Source organism: Protobothrops mucrosquamatus, unplaced genomic scaffold (genome assembly GCF_001527695.2).
Source record: "Protobothrops mucrosquamatus isolate PMUCROS unplaced genomic scaffold, P.Mucros_1.0 scaffold_95, whole genome shotgun sequence".
Lineage (NCBI taxonomy): Eukaryota > Metazoa > Chordata > Lepidosauria > Squamata > Viperidae > Protobothrops > Protobothrops mucrosquamatus.
In genome coordinates this window covers 584,824-597,742 of record NW_015386171.1, presented here as the reverse complement: position 1 = coordinate 597,742, position 12,919 = coordinate 584,824, and the positions used below count along the sequence as shown (strand labels likewise).

At 36.0% G+C, this 12,919-nt stretch overlaps 1 protein-coding gene across 1 annotated transcript in view; it reads left to right on the top strand.

Annotated features, from left to right (window-relative positions):
• SOX6 (SRY-box 6) overlaps positions 1-12,919 on the top strand; it is a 381,843-nt gene that overhangs the window by 289,273 nt on the left and 79,651 nt on the right. Inside the window, exon 10 of the mRNA XM_029283932.1 lies at positions 2,048-2,127. Coding sequence (XP_029139765.1) covers positions 2,048-2,127 — 80 coding nt within the window. The remainder of the gene's footprint in view (positions 1-2,047; positions 2,128-12,919) is intronic.

Below are 12,919 nucleotides of genomic sequence, written 5' to 3'. Positions count from 1 at the left end.
TATATATATATATATATATATATATATATATATATATATATATATATATATATATATATATATATATATATATATATATATATATATATATATATATATGCTTATATATGTTCCATATATATATATATATGCTTACTCCCCACCCTTCTTTCCACTTCCAGCTTTAGTGAAGTGATGCAGGTTGTAGTTATGATGTGAAAGTAATCCTATTCACATAGGCTACAGATTCCTATACTTGACACTACTTATTTTAGGAGCAACTCTTATCGTAATACTTTGAAATTACAGCACTATTGAACACTAAAATACTCGGAGATAAATAATCCCTATCTAACATACAAACAGGGAATGGGACAATCAATATATCAGTATTACAGTTGATAACAGAAAGTTTTAAAATATGGAACAACAGAGGATATTAATATGAACAAATCTGACAGTCCAGTTCCAGCATCTACATTAATAGGGTTAAGAGTTTCACTGGCCTGCAGCTATATTCTTTAATTGATGGGAGGGCAGGATAGGTGATCCCCTCTTGGCTTGGCCCCAAACAATATCGTTTTGTCTAGAGGACAGAGAGGCAGAAACAGCAATTTGGCCTGCTGAAAAATGATGTTTTGTGTATTGAGAGTGACCTGCTTCTTCCAGTTTCTAATATTAGAGGGTTTAGCTTGTGGAAGTAGAGTAACTGATAGGAAATCAGAGGTAAGAAGTGAAGAAAATTAACATGGGAGGCCTGTTCGAGAGAAATTTTGGTCACATCATGTGAGTCCTAAAATTTTAACCAAATCCATAATAGTGAGGATTCTAGAAAATGAAATCTGTTCCCTGTGACTTGATTTTCTATGTGATCACTCCCAGTTTATATGGGAGAAATGGAGATCTTTATCCTATTTACAATCCAGGATTCACTATATTGTTGAATGTATCAATTCCAAGTATCACTTACATTTCAGATGTTTTGCTTTGAAGCATGAACATATTTTGCGTTTATACAGGAATGTAACAAAATAAATAACATGCCAAAAATTTCAGCCATGGAGCATTAGCCTCTATTTACGTAGGAACAATAGATACTTTTAAAAATGGTGTGTGTGTGTGTGTATGTATACCCTGGCATCATCAGACAAAATTATGCCATAATGCCCAGAACTGAAAAAAATTGCCAATTGTGTACCAGGAAAGAGATAAGTTGAAAAGATCCAAATAATATTTCCTCAGAAGAATATACTGCTGTGCATAATAATTTATTGAAATCAGGTAACATCCTCTAACTGATCAGTTAGTTCAAATAAGTGCTGCTAAATAACTTTCAAATTTTGTAAGATTATCTGGGACACTACACATCCTCTTCATGACCTGTTTTCCTTATTACCTTCTGGGAGGAGGCTTAGTGGTATCTGTAGCAGAACATCCAGATTCAGCCATAGTTTCATTCCATACAGCATTAACCTTGTGACCTCTCAAGCTTCCTCCTTCCATTATATTTTCAAGGTGGACAGAACTTAATATTTATTTGCTATGTATATGTAGGAGTGTGGGTCTATACATATGTTGTACATAGTATGTTTAGGTGTGCGTCATGTATGTGTTTCACTTTGAGAGTGGGCAACTAAATTTCATTTTTGATGTGTGCCGTTGTACTCACAGTAAAAAAATGACAATAAAGGTTATCTTATCTTATCTTAAATGGAATTGATGCTCCCAAGCTGCAAGACTGGGCCTTTGTGAATTGCTTTGTGTCAAGGATCATTTGAAAAATTTCTAAACAGGCAATTATTGTTCAATGCTGCTACATGAGCTTTAATAAGTGTGAGCATGCTTAGGACTCAGCATTGCATTTTATGTTTTGCCAGTTTGCCTACTAGCAATCTGATGAGCAGAACCTCCAAGGCAGAGAGGTGCAAGTCTGTGCCCAACAATCCCCTTTTGTTTTTGCAGATGTTTAGGCTTAAAGCGGTGTTGTGGAGCTCTGGCTCTGTTTGTACTTGCATGCTGCTATTCTCTGCTCATTGTCTAAACCTGTGTGCATTGTTCTCCTTGACAGGTGATAACTATCCTGTGCAGTTCATTCCATCAACAATGGCAGCTGCTGCTGCTTCTGGACTCAGCCCTTTACAGCTCCAGGTATGTGCCAGAATAAAAATATGTGGGCTCAAAGCCAGTACTTTAGTGGAAAACTGCTAACCAGCTGTATGCTAAGTAATGGCTTGAATGTTAAGTAATTTTTTAAGCACAGCCCCAGAAGGATTAACACCTTATGTACTAAATATGCTGCAAACAGAGCGGCATGTGTCAAGCTTGATGCTGGGAAATGCAGCCAACTTTGTATTTTTATCAATTACTTAATAATTTCTGGCACAATCCAATCTATGCTTAAGCACTTTTGATTTGGTGGGAGAATTAAGCAACCCTTTAAGCCTTTTCTTCAACTGAAAGGTGTTTGAAAGGTACTTAAGTTGTGCTGGGTGTGTATGTGGAGAGTGGATGGAAGAAACAAGTAGCTCTTATTGGAATTGAGGTTCAAAATATTTTATTTCTCTTAAGCTTTTTCCAGATGTAGCCTTTTTAGATTTTGCTACTCATAGTGGGCGTCTGAAAAATGTCGATTTCTCCTTCTTTTGGGCTTTGTAATGACTGTTTCCTAAACTGTTCACTTGCAGCTTCTGTATTTATGGAATCTCAGTCTTTCCATGCGTTAAGTTGGTTGGATGCCAGCAGCCATCAGGAGTCTGAGTTTGGTCCCTTGCTAGGTCATTTATTTATTTTTGTCATAGGGGGAACTAAATGTTGTGTGAAAATGATTTATATTCCAATTTATTATATAGCCTTTTAATATTCCCCAAGAAAAGGCACAATAGAGTCAAATAATGAAGTAGCAGTCAAAAGCTTATAAAGTGGGTGTGTTTAGCAATCGTATTAGAGGTTTACCTTTTGGTTATTTAAATGTTGTAGCTAATGCCTCTTGTAATTATTATCAACCAAAATTATAGTAGTGTTAGTAGTGGCAAACATTATAGTTTAGTTGGAGGCAAATAGATTTACTTAATTGCCAGCTTGTTTGGATTACAGAATATTTTAAAACATAATCAAAAAACCTAGCCTTAGTGGTTGCAGAATTTTTTTTTAAGGATGCTGATAAATGAAAAGAGAAATTTGCTCAATTATCATTTTTTTTTGTGCAGAATTGGATGGAATCTAAGAAAAGAGAAGCAGCATTTGAAAGGTGTAATTTTCCAGTTTTAGAAATGATTCCAAAATCCATATTGTAAGGAAAAATGTAATCAATACATATATCAGAGTAAATAATTACAAGAATATCAGGAAAAAAATGGATATAGTTAAGTTTAAACATTTTTAATGTAAACATCCAAACCTACTGAAGAAAAAGTACACCTGAATTTAAGACTAAAAAAATCAATATTTCATTTTAATTGTATTTTAAACTTAGTATTTTGTATGGTTTGTCTGTTTTTTAACTTGCTGTAAGCCGCCCTGAGTCCGCTAGGAGAAGGGCGGGGTATAAATTGAATAAAACTAAAACTAAACTAAAACTAAACTAAACTAAACTAAGACTAGAGATAAGAGAAACTGAGAAAAATCAGTTCCACTTATTACAAGTCAGTTCTGTTTCTGATAGGGTCATGTATGGTGGCTGTTGAATGGAGTAGGAAAAAACAACTGAAGACTTCACCTGTTTATGTACAACAGCTCCCTAGCTAATTTGTATTATTGATCTGATCTATCACTTTGAATTGGAAATGGTGAAAGACATCAACAAATAATCAAATGGGTATCCTACTTATTTGTTTTAGGTTTATTTTAAAGGACATTTTCTTGTTCAGTTCTTCCCCTACCTTCAAGAGACATTTATATCTTTTCTTTCTGAGAAAGTTCTTTAAAAGAAGGCTGAAGTTTTATAGCAGTTAAGGGGAAAAGATCATGATATGTTTTCCTGGAATTCCTTCTATAAAGGGATGGTTGTTCTCTACTGGGTTGTCATACTCTTTTGTGATTGAGGAGGGATCTTAAAAAATCATATTTTCCTACTAATAATATATGCTATCCATGATACATTACCTTGTTTCTTTTCTGAGCATAGGACTTTTGTAACTTTTAAACTTTGTCTAAGAAAAGCCACATTTCAATCTGGCAATTTTTATTTACTGTATATCCAGTATTTATAATGGGTACCTCAGTGTCTCAATTTGATTAGAGCAGGCATGTCAAACTGCCGGCCCACGGGCCAGATGTGTCACACCGAAACCACGCCCACCTCATTGCCGGCAATGGGGAAAAAGTCACGATACCTCGTGCGACATCACGTGACATTGCGAGTTTGATATGCCTGGATTAGAGAATCCTTGTTCTTGAGTTGTAAGAACGATCAATTTTTATGCATCGAAGTTTTCTAACATTTAACAGAACTTGTTCTTAAAATGATTCTTAAACCTGAGCTATTTCTGTGAAATAATCCTGTCAAGATTTGGTAAACTGGAACTGCTGATCATATCTTATTTTCTTCTTTTGAAATACTCTACTTCCCCAATAGAAATTGCATAACACATATTGTATTGTGACACTATTGTATATCTAAGAAGAACTGAAGCAACACACACAGGCCCAAACACAGTTATTCTTTCTGAAGAATTTGCTGAGATTTGCTGATTGAACTCTACTAACAGCTATAGCTCTTTCAAGTTACGGTGCTCTGAAAGGTATCACTAATCTATAGCATCTCCTAGTGCACATAACAATGTCTTTCAGCATGGTAGACAACTTGGTGCTTTCCAGATATTGTGTTTTATATCTCCCAGTCATTTCAGTATATTCAATGGCAAGGTATTGTGAACTATAATCCAAATATCTGAAAGTCTAAGTTTTTTCAGAGACTAAAGTTAAGTAGTCTTTTGCCATGTATCCTAAAGAAGAGAAATGTGTGGTCCACTGAGTAATTCAGAAAACTATTATCTGTAAGCAAGTGCTCTAGAATAGCATGGGCTATCCTGAAAGTTGTAATTCATTAGTTTATTAGCTGAGGTCCAGAATATTGCATGATCTAGATCATTTTCTGGATGACAGCATAAGGAATTCTATTCAGTACAATTCCTGATTAAAATAGTCACAATGAGCTACCGTCTAATCTGTGAGCCATTCAAAGTAGCAGAAGAGTTACTCTTTTTAAAGGCTTTTGTCCACTTTGCTTCTCAGAACCAACAGCTGTGGAGAAAATTGTGATGTATCCATTTTAAATATACAGGATTAAAGACTGAAAAGTACATAGAAATTTACATACAAGTCTAATGTACCTGTCTTTCTCATACTGATCTTTTTCATTGTTTTATTACTCTCACAAGACCATGACTCCAAAAGTGCAGGCATTCAGTCCTTAAAAGGAAAGGGATTTGGAAAAAAAAGAAAAGAATAAACATTAAACTTGAATTAATAATAAGGGGATCAAATTCTAACAACCCCTTGACTACTTTCAGCGTTGAGGAATCACATCAGGGCTCTCTCTTCTTCCCATCAGTGTTTGAATTAACTAATTAATGAGAAGGTTTAGCTATATGTCCCAGTGCAATAATCTGATAGCCCCTTCTCCCCTGGGCTTAGAAAGGCTGAGCTTTATTATATCTTTTTTTTTTTGAGAGAGAGAGAGAGCTTTGCATCATTTTGCCTTCTATCCTTCAAAGCAAAGCAAAAGAAGCAGTGATATGGGTGTGTATACATGTATATAAAACGGGAGGGGGAGAGGAAGAAGGACAAGGAAAAAAAGAGGCAATTATGTTAACTGGATTTGTCCTAAACAAAATGTTCTTTAGAAGTGTGCATGGAGGCCGAGGGGAGGGTGAGAGAGTAAAAACCAACCTATAACTTCTCCTTTATATCCCTGATGCTTCCTGAGTAATTTGTCCTTCAAAGTTTATCATGTATAACATTAATGAGCCTTGGCAACTTTAGCCCTGATTGCAGCTGTATGCTGAAAGTTTTCATCACCAGTGAAATTAAACAACACCCGCCACAAAAGCCTGTCCAGCCGGCTTCTTTATTCTCTCCCTCTTCTCTCTTCTTTGCTCTGCACCACGTAACGACCTTTTGTTATACCACAGGGTGCAGATCCAAAGTATTGCTGAAGCATTGCAGCGCCTGCCTCAGGGGTACAATATTAGCGGTATGAAGGCCAAAGAATGCTATTTTTAGTTGAACAGTTCGGCAGATGGAGGCAGGAATACTCATATATCTGAAGGTTGAGGGTTTGAACCATTAATTTTGATAATGTATTTAACCCTGGGAACAATCAGAAACTGTAACTCTAAGGTTACAATGCTTTTGACCTTTAGAGAACAGAGGGCACTCGGTACAGTAAACAATATATTACATTTCTACTTATTCTAATTCTCTCACACATATAAATTTCAGGACAGGGTTGACATTTGCTTTCCTCAGCTATTTTCGTGCAGGCCCTTAAAGTAAGTAGAAAAGAATGTGCAGGAGAGAGGCCGCTGTAATGCGACAGTCATGTAAATATGGCCTTTAAATAGCTAAGGCATTAAATGTAGCCTTTTATGAAGAAATATTATTCTCAAGAACCAGCATCTCATTTGTTCCTCCCTCTCTCCCCCACCCCCCACCCCGTGGAAAAGTTGGTATATGAGCCGTGTCTCTTTAGGCATTTCCTGTGTATTGCTGCAAGCTTAAAGCAATTTTTATTGGGGTTAATGCTATGCAATAGGCTATTCTAGAGAAAAGACAATTGGGTTTGGCTTCCGCCTTTCATTGTGTAAATGGGTCGTACCTGTTTGTGGCTTTGTGAAATGGGACACACTCCACCACAGCAAATACAGCAGTTAGATATCACACAGCTTAAGTATTCCTAATTAAAGTATCTCCATGTGTCAGCATATTGGTAATGTTTTATTTTAATCCATTTATTTTGTTTATGAAACACTGACATATGTTTAGATTGTGAAATATATGAGCCTTAAAAATCACTTTATTGAGGAAAATTAATTCCTACAATGCTGTCTGGGTAATGTGTTCACTCACCCAGTCAGTCACTGGCGGGCCTGCCACTCTTAATGTTGCTTAGACACACTTTAACAGTTTTATCTGACATAACATTTCTCTGATGCAGCCAGCAATAATAATTTCCCCCCACAAATGCTAACAGGGGTTTCCTTTATTTTTATTTGCAATCCAGTAAAGAATTGGGGTTTGGGGAGAAAGCGGAAAAAGAGATGGGAAGACTGTGTAAAAGATTCAAGTAAGACCAATCAAAATTAAAACCGGCTTCCTACCTTTTCAAAGTTTGACACTGCAATTTGTTTTTCAGCAGGTAGATTTTCAGGTCAATGCTGTGAGTGACTGACTGTCAGCAGGAATTCCACCAAGACAAGTAATTTCACTTAGGGTATTAGTGACAGATTGCTCACTTCTTCGTATCACTAGAGAAAATAAACTTAATATTGTTACAGGCACAGTTTCTGTCTTCATTAGCCTTATAGAAACATTCTGCCTTGTGCGCTCTTTCTCTCTCTCAACCCCTCCCCCCTGATGAGCCTATTTTTCTATTATTTTAAACCAAATACTTCTGCTTATCATATCTCTGTTAAAGTGAATTTTTTTTGCCAAGATTACCACTGTAAAAGACAGTCTGCTTGAATAAGCCTGTCCAAGTCAAATACAATTTCAAGTAGATTTGTTTCAGAAATGTACAGTGTAGTTCAGAGAGAATTTGCAGAATAATTCATTTTTGAATAATAATCCCTTTGGACTCAGTCCGGTGAAAGTGACTTAGCTGTGAGTCACTTAAGTTTCATTTGGCTTCAGTGGGTCTATCTTTGATTTAAATCATTGACATCAGTGACAGTTAGAGGAGGGACTATTCAAGGCCACCAGCACGGTAGTTTTTTTCCCAAACGTAACTTGGAGATATTTCTTGCCTCTATACTTGTATACTCAGCTGCAGTGGAGATGATCAGAATCAAGGTAGAGGTTAACTGTGTTTGAGTGGAAGAAGATGGAGAAAGGAGTTGTAATAAGAAACTGGAATAAGTCTGAGTTTAAGTCCCTTCCTTCCTTCCTTCCTTCCTTCCTTCCTTCCTTCCTTCCTTCCTTCCTTCCTTCCTTCCTTCCTTCCTTCCTTCCTTCCTTCCTTCCTTCCTTAATTTATATAGTGACCCATATCTGTCAGATTCCAAAAACCAAGAGAGACATGCTTGGTCTTTACTGTTCTTCACCTAAAGCAGTTGTCTTTCAAATTAAAGCAAAATAATTGCATAATTAAAGATATACTCTGACAGGGGTCTTCAAACTTGGCCCTTTTATGACTTGTGGACTTCAACTCAAGAATTCCTCAGCCAAGCACACTGGCTGAGGAATTCTGGGAGTTGAAGTTCACAAGTCATAAAAGGGCCAAGTTTGAAGACCTCTGGTCTGAGAACTCTAAGGAGGAGCTCTCTTGACTCTTTTCCTTCCAACCAAGCTAAAGTTTGCTCTTTCTTGCTCCTCTGGAATGCAGCCCATCCCTTCAGTGAATCTGGATTACATTCCATCTCATCCACAAGCAAGTGTCTCTGGGCTGCTTACAGCAAAACTGAAACAATAAGCTGGGAAAAAAAAGATAGAATTTAATTGATAGAATTTAATTTCACTTTCCACTAATGCAACCTTCTCAACTCAAAATATGGTTTAAATTCTGCTCAGTTTCCAAACAAGGCACTTTCAAATAATAGCTTAGCAAATTCATTTGACCAGAGTTATCTTTAAATCATTATCTCACATGCATAGAATGAAGCCAATTTTCATAGAGAATTAGTTAAAAATATGTTAATATGTTGCTTGGGTTTGTTCAGGCTCATCCTTGATGTGATAAACAATAATGGATATGTGTGAAACTTACCTTTCTGCTCTGTTAGTGCTTTAAGTCATCATAATTAAGATTTTCTGAGTGCATAGTTTCATACCAATCTGTGGGGCCTGAAGGGATACAGTAGATTAAGTAACTCACATAGCCATTTTCCTGCAATAAATATGAGTACCTTGTGTGGAAAATTACTTACTGTTTCCATGCTCCCACATGAGTAATTATTCTTCAAGTGGAAATCATGAATGTCCTGTCTAGATGTGATCTGGACAATAGTGGAATTGTGAATGGCTGTAGGTAATTCTAGATCCTGGACTGGGCCTTTTCCAGTTCAAGATTACTGAATGGAATTATAGGATTTAAAATTTATTTATTCACAAAACAAAACAGGTTTAATAATGAACCAAAGTTAGAAATAAAATTAAAAAAATAATAAAAATAAAAAGGCAACGATAGAAGTTTAGGATTTTAATATTTATGCCGGCTTTAGACAGTCTGCCAGATACGAGAACCAATGCTGCAGACTCTGATTCCCTCCTATCTCAAAAGAGGGCTCTAATAGCTTACTGGATCAAACCTCTTTCAAACCCAAAGACATTGACAATGTATAACATATGCTAATTCCTTTTGAGAAGTTTTGAGTCTAGCAAATTGAAAGATAATTAATGTTGATCTTAGCTTTGAGTCTAACAGTTGGAATTTGGGTGTTTCTGTATTACAAATACAGTAGTAAACAAATTGCCTTCTGTTTTTAACCTTTCATGAGTGAAAACTTAATTGGGTATAATATGAACAATGATGTTTAAAAAAATTGTAACAGAAAGAACTTGCAAACATCATTATGCATCCCTATTATGCCAAGGCTCTGATATTGCTTATGAAATAATTGTAATATTAATGACTATCTTTAACATGATTACCTGAGTAGAGTAGTCCATGTAGTCCATTTCAGTGAAGGACCCAGTATTGTGTGAGTGTCAAGGCATTTAGAAAATTAAGAAAGAGTGAAGAGACTCTTGACTATGTAAAACATGTACAAGGACACACCAGTCCTTGTCCCGTCCAGTGAGTTTTAAAACCTCTGAAAGTCTTTGCTTGTACCCAGCATTCCTCCTGCTAGTGAATGTCCAGATTAACTCCCGGAGGAATTGCCTTCACAGTGTTCTTTTACATTTCTGTGCCAGATGCCTTACAGACTTTGTGAACTCTTTTGCTTGTGAAGTTTTCAAAAATAGCATACCTAAAAAAGCATTAAAAATTGTTTTCAGCTGAATACAAAGCAGAATATTTAATTCTGTTCATATGCAGAAATATTTATTAAGGTCAGAATGTAGTTATTTGAGCTCGAGTCGTTGAAGCCTGTGTCAAAAGAATAGTTTCCACATTTTAAAGATCTTAGCTAAGGGTACATTTAGAGCTTGCATTGGCTTTCTCTTCCTTCTGTTTTCAGCTGTTATCCTCACATGCTATATTAAAGCTGTTCCCACAGATCATTTTAAGATAATTTTGTTGTCATTATTGCAGAGGTCCTGAAAGGATTGGCGTGTATGCAGAAACCCTATAAAGTCTTTTCAGTCCTAGTTATAATATAATGGAAGTAATCAACTAAATATATAAATTCCAAGTAAGTAAATACCATGAACATTTAAACTCCACATCACAACTTCTGTAAATGCACAAGGAAAATCTAGGCTGAATATAGAATCATTCTAGGAAGAAATATCCACCTCGATAAGCAATGGAAAAGGAAGAGTTTAATTATAAGATGAGAGCATCAGTGTATATGTAACAACGGGATGACTGGTTTGTAAATGAAAGAGTCAGAAGGTCTTGCTTCATTGAGATATCTCAGTGGCACATACAGATTGATGCAACTGGTGTCAAAACAACTATTCCCAATTCATTTGTTTTCTCCAGTATTTGAGGCAGAACCTTCTCCTGTGTGAGCCTCCCAATATTAAGACGAGCAAAGAAAGTTTTATTAAGGCAGACAGAGGTGCTCTTGTCCAGCTGAAAGATTCATGTTGGCAGTTGTGATGTACTTATTAATTCAGTCTTGAATTTGGATGCCCAGGTTTTGGCAATGGCTGTTTGCATAACTCAGGCAATGTGCCAATTTTATCTGTTCCTGGAGATAGTACATTTACATATTATATTTGGCCCTGGTGATACATATCTTAGCTGCATTCCATTGGGCTACTGTAATGCACTCTGCATAGGGCTTTTTTTAAGTGTTTGGAAAATCCAGCTGATCCAGAAGGCTGTAGCCAGACAGACAGAAAGAACATGTGACTGACTCCCTTGTTGAAACAACCTCAGTGGCCACCAGCCTATTTCTAGACACAATTAAAAGTGCTGGTTATGATTTATAAAGCCCTGTACAACTTGGGAACCAAGTATTTGGGAGAAAAAAAATTCCCACGTGAGTCTGCCCAGGTTTTAAGTTCCTCAGAAAAAATTCTTTCCTCTGTCACACAACCATTGGAGACACATTTGATAGTGACTTGAAAGAAGGCCTTTTCAATAACTTCTCCCAGATTGAAAATTCTTGCCAAGAGAAATCAGATTAGCTTGGCTGTCCTTCCGCTGGCAAAGATGTATTTATTCAGTCAGGCTTTGGGTGTTTTAGCTAATTAGTCACTAAAGTGTTTTCATTTGGTTCTTTATTTGTTACATTTTAATATTTTTTATTATGCCTTTGTTATTTTAATCTTTTTTTTCCTGATATCTATCCTGAGTGATGCTTTTGGTGGAAAGATGCAAGCAAGGTAGCTTATTAAAGAAATCCAAAATAAAAAGTATATTGATGTTGACAGATTACAGAAAAAGAATAGTGGAATTCCATTATACCATTCCCATTGATATCCTACTGAATTGAATGATAGCTAAGAAGAAACAAAACTAGTTGGAACATCATATATGCTATTTTGTTATCCATATGGATAAAAAAGGTCGATCATGAATTACTTTGGAAATCAAAGGCAATAAACATCAGTTAACTTTTTGATTTTAAAGAATCATGTTTGCTTTTCCTGTTTCAGTTTCTTTACATTGGAGTAAAAGTCTACTGTATGGAAAGGAGTAGGATTAAGGCTACACTATGCATTTTCTGTAGATAAAGTCACTGAATGATTTCTAGGTTGGAATTATTTAAAAGTAGAAGTTGTACACCATGTTTGATTGCCTAGTTTAGAAACAATGCATACCCAGACTTTCCCTTGATATTTTATTTTCTCTGCCACACAAAAGCTACACTTTACATATAATATGTTTACCTATCAGATGACACTGCAGCCTCAGTGGGGAAAACCTTTTTTTTAATGATATGTTAATTGAATGGGATGCCAGAATGGCTTTTTTTCCTCCAGAAGTGCCCCAGCTGAGTGATAAAACTTCTCCTGATCAGTAGAGCCAGCAGATTTTTATAATATCCCTATCTGGTGTCTTCAGTTACTGCTAGTGAAAAATACCACAGCAATTGCAAGCTATCTTACAAATTAGAGCCAATAGCTATAGAAATAGCTATTGACATAGATAAATAAATTATGAATATCAAAATTTCATCTCTGGTGTTCTCAAATTTTATATACATTAACATATCTCCCTCTGTATTTGCAACTGAACTGATAGGTTATCTAATTTAATTTTCTGAGTTTATACTAGCAAGATTCCAGAACAGCAAAAATAAAAAGATTCTCAATCACTCAGGTCATGGATGCTCCAAAGGTGCTTTTCAAAAGGCAACTGGACTTGTTTGGTTGTTTCCTTGAAAATATTTCGCTTCTCATCCAAGAAGCTTCTTCAGTTCTTCTTACTCCATTGTTATTGTGGCCAGCAAATAAAACCGTAAGCCTAACTCTAACCCTCAGACTTTGTTAGGGCTTGACTTGAGATTTGAATTTGTTGTAGGTGGAAATTTAAATCTGATCTATAGTAAAATGATAGGGAAGACAGATTCAGGGCTTGTGAGGGTAACCTGTTGCCCTGAAGAGTTGCTAGAGAAAAAGTGAAAACTGAGGGATGAAATTGAGGAGGCAAAGAGCAGGGGGGAAA